We start from the raw sequence: 13476 nt of genomic DNA on the forward strand, positions 1-13476 counted from the left end.
GTCTTACTAATGAGGTTAATAACTAGACTCAACATGGCCTTTGCTACTGCCCGTTTTTCTTTAATACACGGAAACCGGACTACTTACACACATGCGTACACACACGAAACTCTAGTGTGATTGGCCAGTCGCCAGCTTGACCATTGTGTGCTTTCTGTGACTCAGGTTTGTTTTTCGGGGCGGAAAGAGGGAGATTGTTTTTGTTAAAAGCGGGTAAACTGGACCTATTGACCTAGAAAAGCAACAGGAAGAGAGACCATCGTTGCTGCTCCACACACACCTTACTGTACATAACCATTCAAATGAATCTACATTTTATTTAGGCATAACAAATCTACCCAGGTATAACTCTCTCTTACTTGCTTTGTATTATTCATTGTCACACAAGTCAGAAATTAATTGAATGAACAAATATGAGAGATGATAGACGAGCTGCACTAAGACGACTTCAATTACGAGTCGATCACGTCAGGCAGGTTGGATGAACTACTTACAACAGTTGTTGGATAAACAGCATCAAAGCGATGTAATCATATAACTGACAAATTAGTCATTCTCTTTGTCATGATCAAACTATGGACATGCAGTTAATGTAATATAGAGACCAAAGTTGCTCTACAGCTAGACCAAGGTTGACCCATAGGGCAACGTAATATACAGCTAGACCAAGGTTGATCCATAGGGCAACGTAATATACAGCTAGACCAAGGTTGACCCATAGGACAACGTAATATACAGCTAGACCAAGGTTGATCCATAGGACAACGTAATATACAGCTAGACCAAGGTTGACCCATAGGACAATGTAATATACAGCTAGACCAAGGTTGATCCATAGGACAACGTAATATACAGCTAGACCAAGGTTGACCCATAGGGCAACGTAATATACAGCTAGACCAAGGTTGACCCATAGGACAATGTAATATACAGCTAGACCAAGGTTGACCCATAGGACAATGTAATATACAGCTAGACCAAGGTTGACCCATAGGACAATGTAATATACAGCTAGACCAAGGTTGACCCATAGGGCAACGTAATATACAGCTACACCAAGGTTGACCCATAGGACAATGTAATATACAGCTACACCAAGGTTGACCCATAGGACAATGTAATATACAGCTAGACCAAGGTTAACCCATAGGACAACGTAATATACAGCTAGACCAAGGTTGACCCATAGGACAACGTAATATACAGCTAGACCAAGGTTGACCCATAGGACAATGTAATATACAGCTAGACCAAGGTTGACCCATAGGGCAATGTAATATACAGCTAGACCAAGGTTGACCCATAGGACAATGTAATATACAGCTAGACCAAGGTTGACCCATAGGACAACGTAATATACAGCTAGACCAAGGTTGACCCATAGGGCAATGTAATATACAGCTAGACCAAGGTTGACCCATAGGACAATGTAATATACAGCTAGACCAAGGTTGACCCATAGGACAATGTAATATACAGCTACACCAAGGTTGACCCATAGGACAATGTAATATACAGCTAGACCAAGGTTGACCCATAGGGCAATGTAATATACAGCTAGACCAAGGTTGACCCATAGGGCAATGTAATATACAGCTAGACCAAGGTTGACCCATAGGGCAATGTAATATACAGCTAGACCAAGGTTGACCCATAGGGCAATGTAATATACAGCTAGACCAAGGTTGACCCATAGGGCAATGTAATATACAGCTAGACCAAGGTTGACCCATAGGGCAATGTAATATACAGCTACACCAAGGTTGACCCATAGGACAATGTAATATACAGCTAGACCAAGGTTGACCCATAGGGCAATGTAATATACAGCTAGACCAAGGTTGACCCATAGGACAATGTAATATACAGCTAGACCAAGGTTGACCCATAGGGCAATGTAATATACAGCTAGACCAAGGTTGACCCATAGGACAATGTAATATACAGCTAGACCAAGGTTGACCCATAGGACAATGTAATATACAGCTAGACCAAGGTTGACCCATAGGGCAATGTAATATACAGCTAGACCAAGGTTGACCCATAGGACAATGTAATATACAGCTAGACCAAGGTTGACCCATAGGACAATGTAATATACAGCTAGACCAAGGTTGACCCAGCCCCTTTGAATAAACGTAAGGTAGAAACTCCTAACTGGTCAATACCAGAACCACAGTGTCTACTTCTTTTATATTATTGTAATTTTTAAAGGAAAATCCTAAAACAAATAAACACAACACCTACTGCAATATTATGGTGCGTAATCTGTTTTAAGTGATTGCAACTGATGTGTGTCAGCTGATGTCATACTGCTTCTTATATCTTTAATGGCATTTATGCATACACTGGTCTCAGTCTGTCATACTACTCACCGTCTCCATGTCTGTCTTCACTGGGTAGTCACAAATGAGCATGGGTGCTTCCACTGAAATTCTGAAAAATGAAGAAGGCCAAAGAGATCAGATGTAGATAACAACAATAAGTCAACCAGCAAAAGGCAGATCAGATCACTAACTTCTGACTATGCATCTCAGCAGGAAAGCACACATTGTTAATGTCAGAGTAGCCCATTTTATGAAGCTACCTGGATACTCAAAAACAACAAGATCTCATCGCTCATTCTCTCAGATATTCATTCTCACAATCCATACAGTTTACTTGCATGAAATCAATTTTTTCCACAGTTTTGGATACAGAAAATATAGTCTAGCACCATAGGATAAAGTCAAATAGGTTAAGGTTGCACCATAAGACAATGCTATATAGGGACAAAAACTGCCTTATAAGACAATGACATATAGAGATAGACCAAGGTTGCCCCATAAGACAATGTCATAGAGAGCTAGACCGAGGTTGCCCCACAGCACAATGTCATAGAGAGCTAGACCAAGGTTGCCCCACAGCACAATGTCATAGAGAGCTAGACCAAGGTTGCCCCACAGCACAATGTCATAGAGAGCTAGACCGAGGTTGTCCCATAGGACAATGTCATAGAGAGCTAGACCGAGGTTGTCCCATAGGACAATGTCATAGAGAGCTAGACCGAGGTTGCCCCACAGCACAATGTCATAGAGAGCTAGACCAAGGTTGCCCCACAGCACAATGTCATAGAGAGCTAGACCGAGGTTGTCCCATAGGACAATGTCATAGAGAGCTAGACCGAGGTTGCCCCACAGCACAATGTCATAGAGAGCTAGACCGAGGTTGCCCCACAGCACAATGTCATAGAGAGCTAGACCGAGGTTGTCCCATAGGACAATGTCATAGAGAGCTAGACCGAGGTTGCCCCACAGCACAATGTCATAGAGAGCTAGACCGAGGTTGCCCCACAGCACAATGTCATAGAGAGCTAGACCAAGGTTGTCCCATAGGACAATGTCATAGAGAGCTAGACCGAGGTTGCCCCACAGCACAATGTCATAGAGAGCTAGACCGAGGTTGTCCCATAGGACAATGTCATAGAGAGCTAGACCAAGGTTGCCCCACAGCACAATGTCATAGAGAGCTAGACCGAGGTTGTCCCATAGGACAATGTCATAGAGAGCTAGACCGAGGTTGTCCCATAGGACAATGTCATAGAGAGCTAGACCGAGGTTGCCCCACAGCACAATGTCATAGAGAGCTAGACCGAGGTTGCCCCACAGCACAATGTCATAGAGAGCTAGACCGAGGTTGTCCCATAGGACAATGTCATAGAGAGCTAGACCGAGGTTGTCCCATAGGACAATGTCATAGAGAGCTAGACCGAGGTTGCCCCACAGCACAATGTCATAGAGAGCTAGACCGAGGTTGTCCCATAGGACAATGTCATATAGAATAAAAAGGTGCAAAAAGAGGCATCCCAACAACCAAAAGCTTATATGTATCTATGCACACAAGTAACCTGAGACTAGCAGCAACAACATCATTTTCTTTTTCTCTCTGAATAATTTGAGTAACAGACTGCGGGCTAATTCTGGGTGAATATAAAATTGTCATTACCAGATAGAAAAAAAGGCTGATGAGGAAAGTGACTCATGTATCCACCCAACATTACAGCTTCTTCCCAAACATCACCAGCCAAAACCACATAGATTTGCACATTCACTCATTTTGAGGCCACACAAACAGCTTCTTTCATGGAAATCACTCAAACTGGTTCATTTGTAATGTAAAGGTATCACAAAGTGATGACAATGTTATACACATTGTACAATGTTGTTTTTACTACATAGAGTGATAAGCAGATTTTCAAAGGAAAGCCTCCATTGACAGTTTCACTTAGGCCAAAAAAAAAAAATCAAAGAGTTTAAATTAAAAGCAGGACAGAATGAATCAGAAGCTTTAAAAGGGCCTGGTTACTGCATGTAATGCTGAGTGCAGGTGTGTGTGGGAGTATGTGGGTGGGTAGGTGTGGATATGTTTGGTTCAAATGCATTTACTGGAGCATGAAGCTTAAGAAAGGATCAAAGATCTGGAGCTGAAATGCCTCCCAGATGATCCACAGGCAATGTCTAGTAAACAATAACACTATCATTACTGATTACAGTGTCTAATGTCTGTACTGATACAGGTTTTAAGTATGTGACAGCGGGTGGGCGATACACTGCGATACAGGGTGGATGGTTTGATGACAAGTTAACGTTGTTAATCATTAATGTGTTTTTAGAATGGAATCAAACCCAGTATAGAGTTTATAAACCAAAGGCAATGGCGTCACACCGTCACACCAAATCTGTACAGTTGGATGTTGGATGTTAGTCCGTTATGACATCATCTTGTTTATATTTACCAGTTATGTGATTTTTATTATGTCAAATATAAAAAGTCGTTGTAAAAAATACAGTTAGACTATCAAGAGAGACAAAGAGAGAAAGAGTCCGACAGAAAAACAGAGAGAATGAAAGAGAAAAAGACAGAAAGAAAGAACGAAAGAAAGGTAGAGAGAGCAATAGAGAAAGAAAAAGAATTACAGAAAGAGGAAAAGAGCAATGGAGAGAAACAGAGAGAGACATAAGAAGAGAAAGAAAGAAACAGAAAGAGAGGCATAGAAAGTAAGAGAGAGAAATCGATAGAAAGAAAGAGACAAAGAAAGAGAAAGACAGAGGGGAAGAAGGAAAGAGATAGAGCAAGAGAGAAAGAAAGAGGGAAAGAGATACAGAGAAAAAGGCAGAGAGAAAGAGAAATGTGGAGAAAGAGAGATGAAAAGAGAAGAAACTCCCAGGGGTGAAAATCATGTCACTTACACAATCATTAACAAATGGAGAGCCATTAATACACGCACACACACACACACACACACACACACACACACACACACACACACACACACACACACACACACAGTGCAGAAAGTGAGTCCACTCCAGAGCACTAAGTACACAGTAGAGTGATGTGACCCACAGGAAGCAGCACTCGGGCGAGGCTGCATGGAAACGGCAATGGTGCGACCACGCCTGGTGTCACCACAGACAATGCCCCACATATTCACACACACACAGTTTTCACGGCTTGTGAAACAGCTGCCCCTCCCACGACACCAACCCTGCTTGGGGTCAGGTGAGGGTTAACCGTCCGTAACAATGAAGTGTTCCCACACACACTGCATATGTTTACCATGGACTTGAATGCTAAACAGTGGTGCAAATCCAATAAAGCAGAGTTAACGTGTCACTCGCACGGCTAAAGGTGGCATTAAGGCCTTTGCGGAACGAAAACAAAAAGCCCAAGGCTTGGCAAGAACATGACCCCTGCCCTTTGTCAAATTAAACCCTTTTAGTTTACTTTGTATTGTAGAGTCTTGATCTAACAAGCACTAAAAGTTTACATTACACCCTAATCACTAAATCTCCCGTGTCTTTACATGTAGGGAACCTTCAGGGCCTTCAAGAACCTCAGATGTGTAGAATGTTGTTTAAATGTTATGCTCGCTGCATTTAAAGTCTTTACATTATGTAGCAATACTCTAATTACATTGTTAGGTTTTGTTTGGAAACAGTAGGACTAGAAAATAGCAGTAAATGACTCAATAAATGAGTGCAGTCAGTCGCATGAACAAAACAACCTGAGCTGCTTGAGCGAGGCTTCCCATTTGTAGCTGTAGCATTTGAAAAGGTGCAGAGGATCTGATAAGTTTTGCTTTTGATGGCACAGCAGCCACAGTTAGCATTAGCTCACCTTCCTCTGTCCATTGCCTGGTAACAAATAGCCTCAAGGGGCTTGACAGCCATGAGAAATTTGAGCCTAAATGTGGCTAAAATGTGGCTGTAGACTTATTAGGGTGGGAACAAATTGAGGGTCAAATTTTTGAACCAATCCAACACCTTGTGAAGGTGGCGCTCAAAGTAGGGGGTGATGGTGCGCTCATCAACCTTGTCTAACGGACAGCAGTTGAGTATGTCGGTGTGTGTTGCATCTGTGCAAAACATATTAATTGTGGCAAAAATAAACTTTATCACTATCTAGAGAAAACCAATTCCAGCTAGCTTGTTTTGCTTGTGTTATCATAGTGTTCCAGATGTTAAAAGAGCACTGACCAGAGCAGTTTGGGGTGGGTTTTCATGGGGCATGCCCTTCCAATGCCAATCCAGCTCTAGAAGTTGAACAGGTTGTCCCATGATGTGTATTTTCATTACAAGATCACGTCCGTCTGGCCCCGCGAGACATGCACTTATGAATACGTGAGGGCTGTATGTCAAATCACATTGTCTCTGTTATCCAGATGTACATTTCTGCGATATGCATTGTTGAGGGCTGAGATGACAGATCAAATCACCCTGCACATGAAGCGCCAGATTTGATAGGAATATAGCATTAAAACCCACAAAGTGCCCCCCCCCCCCCCCACCCCCGACCACTGGGCTTGAACCTTGCTCTACTGCCACTTAAAAATGCAGCTAATAAAACACACACATGCACAGCTTTACAGGTATGAACTTGAAATTAGTCTGAAAAGTCAGGTGCCGCAACCAGTTTTATTAACTGAAATAGGCAACTAAAAGCTTTGATATCACGAACTATATTTAAGATATAAAATGCACGTAGCTATAAATGCGAACACGCATGCAGAGGTAAAATGCACATCATATCTTTTTCAACAAGATCTTTGAAAACTGCAGAACCCTCTCATATATATAGCTGCAGTACACATCACTACAAACGATCCGTTTATCCACAAGCACATGCATTGTTGTGCACTCAAAATCTGAGGGGCACACACACACACACACACACACACACACACACACACACCCACACAAGCAAAACCCACACACATACACTTATCAATCAAAAGGGAATTCTAGCAGTTTTTCTAAATGTAATCATTGAGAAGTCAACAATCATTCAGAAAGGGTCGAAGAGAAATGGTTCATTGTAGAGAAACGTACAGATTTCTTTACATTGTTGGTGAAAGGAACCAGGGGTCACCAGGTCTACAACACAATTACTTCAATGAACCTACACTGAGGTTTTATATGTAAAGCTGGTGATGTTAAAATGGTGTTAATTCCAAAATACACATTTTCTATTTTGCTGTAGAACACCTTGAATGTATCCTCCACCATAAATGGATTAAAAAAATACCAGGGCAAAACGGTGATAAACCAGTGTCTCATTCAGGCATCATTCAGCGTATTCATAGCCATTTTCATGTATAACGTTCTGTGAGGGAGCTTTTAGAGGACGTCTGGTTCCTGTCACCACCACCGTGAGTAATTCTGACTCAGTAAGTTTGTACCACTCTGAATGGTTTAGTTACATATTAGCCCTTTAATTAAGCAGACCTGTTAAAACATCTGTGAATTTCCCCTTTAAGCCTTACCTTTCTAATGCTTGGCAGTGAAGCCTGCAGACTTTATGCTGTCATTAGTTATTATGATGAAATTACTTCATAACTGCCACCAGCATTATGTAGAAGACTACAGCTTATTACACTTCAATGGCCTCATTAATTCAGACCAATAAAATCAAGGCCTTTTCTTTTTTATGTGTGACAGCATAATTATAGAGTGTGTGTGGGTGTGTTTCGCTCTTTATCTCTCTCTCTATCACTCCTCTCTCTACCTCTTTCTCTCTAACACAAGATCTCTATCTCTCTATCACTCCTCTCTCTACCTCTTTCTCTCTAACACAAGATCTCTATCTCTCTATCATTCCTTCTCTCTCGACCGCTTTCTCTCTAATACTATTTCTCTCTCTATCTCTCTCTGTCTCTTTATCACTCCTTCTCTCTTTCTGCACCCCTCTCCCTCTGTCTACCCCTTTCTCTCTAGCACTTTTTCTCTCTACCTCTCTCTCTACATTACATTTCCATGTCTCTCTTTCTTCTTTTCTATTCTCTCTTCTCTCACCCACTCTTTCACTGTCCCCTTCTCTCTTGTTGTTTCTTTGTCTGGATCTGCCCCCCGCCTCCTTCTACCTCTCTCTTTCTTTGTCTCTCCTCTGATTCCTTTCTGTTTCTCACTCTCGTCACTTTTTCTCTCTATCACTCACTCTTCCCTCATGTTTTCTCTCACTCCCTGTCTCTCTGTCTTTCTCTCTGTCTATCATTGTTACTTTTTCTCTTCCCTCACTCCCCTCTCTACCTCTCTCTCTCACTCACTCTACCTCTCTTTCTGTCTCTAAACAAGGTGACTCAGTGAGTTGTATCTTTTGTATATTTACTTGCTTTAACCAGAGACCAATCATACACACACACACAGACACACACACACACACACACACACCCCTTGTGACTGCGCAAACACCCGTCCGGACCCTGAGGTAATAAAAAGTCCCTATTACATAATTTCATCTTATTGACACTGACTAACAGTACAGAGAACACACCTATCATATCATCATAAAGGAGAAATCTCTGAAGAAGCAATAATGCAGAGCAGCTGTTGACAGAATATGCTGATATACCACTGGATGTCCCACTCTGACATGTTTTGAGCAGCACAAAATATACATATTATATCATTTTCCAGGTTTGACATGATTTTAAAACACCTGTTGTGCTTTAGATTGTGTGTAATCATGATGAGTGGCCTAAAACAGTCATGACGATTGACTCAAAATAACATGTAAAAAGTTCTGGTTCCACTGACTTACATTAAAAGTAAAGTAACTGTTTTCCTTCACCTGTAAAGTGGCCATTTTGGAGATACAAGATTTTGTTCCAACAAAAGCGAGTGATATATATATATACACACACACACACACACACACACACACACACACACACATATATATATATATATATATATATATATATACACACACACACACACACACACACACACACACACACACATATATATATATATATATATATATATATATATATATATATATATATATATATATATACACTCCAGCATTCAAAAGTTACAACAAATAAATATTACGCACTTTCCCCACAAATGTTTTCAGATGTTTTTGAAGGATTTGAAGCAGGCTAACAGACGTTAGCACTGTCGTTGAGGTGTTTTCTCTTCCTTTGTTTCTTGTTTTTGTTAGACACCTTTCGCCTGAATCGAAGGCTGAGCTCTAACAGTCACGGTTCACCTCTAGCTAGTTTATTATAACCTTTTTTAGAGGTATAGTTACAGTTGCTAGGCTATGAAGGACCATCTGTGTGAATGACCCTGAGGCAGACCAGCGCTGCAGCTCTAGTTCATTAAGAATACCAAAGACAGAAGCTTGATTTTGGGTGAAGCAGTTAAACAATAACCTTACACTGAATTGGTATGAGTGTGTATTTTTGCCTGACGGACAGGATAACAACCTAATATGTTTTCAGGGACCCAGCAGAACATTGATTTTAAGCCATTCCAGGGGTCCAAGGGTTTAATTAGGGGGTCCTATGCCACCAGGAGTCCACCTAAGCTACACAGATATGTCACCTTCAGGCAGATGTACCCCAGGGCGGTAGAGTCGCCATGTATCCATTTTTGAATGCAGGTCTGGTTGAAAGGTTTAAGCGTCCTGTCGTGTCTCGCTCTAAGTGCATTCCAAGTCCATGCAGACACAGTGCTGTTATAACCCGGTCACTGCGCTCCTCTCTTTCTGTCTCACTGTCACTGCACTCAATTCTTGTATTGATTTCCACTTGTATTGAGGTCCACTTACTACGCTTGTGTGGCTTTATGTACCAAAAATAATAGCTCATAATTGATTTTTGCAGCCTTTTTCTTTTTTTTTCGCCAAGTTTTAAAGGCTGATATATCGTCTCCAAACACACACTCACACAAAATGGTAACTGGAGAAGAAAAAACTCTTTCTTAGTTATAATAAATGTTAATGTACCAGATTTTTCTAAGTAATTTTGAAATGTGTTTATTGTTCCAATCATCTTGAAACTTTAAGAGAACACAAGGCTAACTGGAGTTTTCAAATGATGCAAAAAGTGAAGAACGTCAAAAAGAGATGCCAGATTTTTGTGACAGGGATGGTATGTAAATGAACTCTTTTATGATTGGCTGCCTGGGCTAAAACCCTCATAACATCAGTGTGAAAGGGCAGGGCTAAAGCAATGTAGGCCGAATAGGTGAATATATGTCAAATGTTTTTGTACATCATAAAAAATAGGTTGTTTTGTTAAAACTTTAACCATGTGTACATTGTACATACTGTTATTCTCATCAAATGATATAAATTGTGCACTGAAATTTGCTGGAATATCTGCGTTCCCTATAGAGGATCTATTAGCTTAGTTTCACTTAGAGCACTTTTATATACAACTGTATTCATCTCATAGCAAAAAACACAAGAAGCCAAAGGAAACAAGCTAAGAAGTCAAATTAGCTTTAAAGTAGTAGGTAAGAGTGCAGAATAGACAACACACCTGAACCTGGGAGTTCACTGAACAGGCCAAGAGTGAGAGAGAGAGAGAGAGAGAGAGAGAGAGAGAGAGAGAGAGAGAGAGAGGGAGAGAGAGAGAGAGAGAGAGAGACAGAGAAAGAGAGAGAGAGAGAGAGAGAGAGAGAGAGAGACAGAGAGAGAGAGAGAGAGACAGAGAGAGAGAGAGAGAGAGAGAGACAGAGAAAGAGAGAGAGAGAGAGAGAGAGAGAGAGACAGAGAGAGAGAGAGAGAGAGAGAGAGAGACAGAGAGAGAGAGAGAGAGAGAGAGACAGAGAGACAGAGAGAGAGAGAGAGACAGAGAGAGAGAGAGAGAGAGAGAGAGAGAGACAGAGAGAGAGAGAGAGAGAGAGGGAGAGAGAGTGAGAGAGAGAGAGAGAGAGAGAGAGAGAGAGAGACAGAGAGAGAGCCAGAGAGAGAGAGAGAGAGAGAGAGAGGGAGCATTAAACTATCCAGTGAACACAATTACAAAGTGTGTGTCCAGCAGATAAGATCAGAGTGTTGATCCAGAGAATGAGGCGTGTGAGTGGGTGGAGTGTCTGGGTGTGGGTGTGGGTGTGTGTGTGTGTGTGTGTGTGTGTGTGTGTGTGTGTGTGTTCCCCCCTTGAAGGCTGAAAACAGGAAAAGAGGCTCCATGTGCCAGATGGAATGTGTGACGCAAGCCTCAGCCTTGAAACAAAAGCCCAGGATACGGCAGCCTCACTGACCCAAAGAGAGAGAAAGAGAGAGAGAGAAAGGGGGAGAGAGAGAGAGAAAGAGGGAGAGAGAAAGAGGGAGAGAGAGAGAGAAAGAGGGAGAGAGAAAGGGAGAGAGAGAGAGCGAGAGAGAGAGAGAGAGATTTATTTGCTCTACGAATGACTTAAAGGAATACTCCAGCACTTTTTCAACCTGATCTCTATCTGTTAGATCTGCGTCATACAGGCATTCACCACAAACAATTTCAATACGTTTTTCTGTACTGAGAATGCAGCAGACTCAAATCTCACCTATAAGAGAAACCAATGGGCAGATGCTGCACCTTCCTATGGTTGGTCACCATTAAATGACATGTTTTGTTATAGCAAAATCAAATGTTCTAAATAAACGAGTAGATCATTTTTCAAAGGCCGCATTTAAATTTCTGTACTTAAATTTAGTGCACAATTAGCTGAGTTTAACATAAAATTTTAAATCCGACATGCAGCGTAACTTCTGCACAAGCTATATTTTGTTCTACTTTTTCTCCCCAGGTTTTCATTTCTTTTTCAAGGCACGAGGAAACAGTCAAAGTTATCTGCGGTAACTGGCCGCATGCTGCAGACGCATTAGACAGAGATCAGATTGGAAAATGCTGAAATGTTCCTTTACTATGCTGTAGCTGTACCTTCAACCCTCAGTAAGGACAAATGTCCCCACAGCGTCCTGCTGTCCACCCTTGGCACTATTAGAGTCCCCACAAAGAGCTAAATACATGAGAACACACACGCAAAGGTGAATGTGCAATAAAAACGTAAGTTGATCTTTATACAGTCATAAATGTAGAGATATTGGAGAAGATCAGTGGCAGGATGTTCGATTAATGCAGCACACTTTGGACTACAAACACATTCAGAGTTACACAACGATACACGGGCTCTTTTCTGATAAGCAGCAATTAGATCAATTCATCTACTTCGTCTCAATCATTAGCTCTGGACTCTATGGCAACACTAATGTAGAATAAAATATATTAGTTCAAATCATCTACACACTTTCAATCATCTGCTCTGATCTCTATGACAACACTAATTTAGAATAGAAACTTATACATACATATATATATATATATATATAAGATAGATAGATAGATAGATATTAGAATATCTAAATATCTAAAATGTATGACAGCAATCAACGCTTGCTGATTAATCAGCAAGTGAACTTCATCTTAATGTCTCTATGACAACCAAAGGATCATATTTATACATGCACCCACAGCACTTCACATAAACACAATAATAACAACAGCCTTATAATAATAACCTAAATGTGGGACATTTAAACTGTAATCTTTACACTGAGTTTACTGACTACATACATACTCACTGGACAGTGTTTCTCTCCATCACACAACATTAGACAACTCTAAACACACACACACACACACACACACACACACACACACACTGCTCTGCTCTGTGTTATGGGAGTATTAGCTGGTACTCACTCCTCGCTCCTCAGTGACCGATTTACAGCTGAATTCTCCTTAAAGAGCCAAACTGAAGCAGGAAGCGCGCGGGCAGCTGAGGGAGGGAGAACAGTCCACCCGCTGCGGTTAGGACACAGTGTAGCTCTGCTGCTTCTGGAGGAAGTGCTTGAAGTGTGTGAGCACAGAGTGGAGCGAGAGCGGGTGTGCGGGCAGAGGGCGGGCCAACCGGGAGCTCACGGGAGGCAAGGGTGGGGCACAGGACCAGCCCAGGGAGGGGTGTTAGTCTGTGTGAAGACTCTCTACCTCTCTTTCTTTCTCTCGTTCTTTCTCTCGCTGTTATTGTTGCATATTTTTACTTATATAACACATATTGAGACATATTAAGTCTATATGGACATGTGCCTTATGCCTTATTAATGCATATTTTACTTATTATTTTGCTTATTATATAACATTTATGTTACATATTAGGTACTCACATA

At 41.4% G+C, this 13476-nt stretch overlaps 1 protein-coding gene across 1 annotated transcript in view; it reads right to left on the reverse strand.

The window, feature by feature from the left end:
* Positions 1-13180, reverse strand: part of klf3 (Kruppel-like factor 3 (basic)) — a 25871-nt gene extending 12691 nt beyond the window's left edge. The window contains exons 1-2 of the mRNA XM_017688255.2: positions 13013-13180; positions 2376-2436 (exon numbers count right to left, since the gene is read on the reverse strand). Of these exons, the coding sequence (XP_017543744.1) occupies positions 2376-2417 (42 nt within the window). The 5' untranslated portion in view covers positions 2418-2436; positions 13013-13180. The remainder of the gene's footprint in view (positions 1-2375; positions 2437-13012) is intronic.
* Between the last annotated feature and the right edge of the window lie 296 nt (positions 13181-13476).

The sequence above is a fragment of the Pygocentrus nattereri genome, chromosome 22 (genome assembly GCF_015220715.1).
Source record: "Pygocentrus nattereri isolate fPygNat1 chromosome 22, fPygNat1.pri, whole genome shotgun sequence".
Classification (NCBI taxonomy): Eukaryota; Metazoa; Chordata; class Actinopteri; order Characiformes; family Serrasalmidae; genus Pygocentrus; species Pygocentrus nattereri.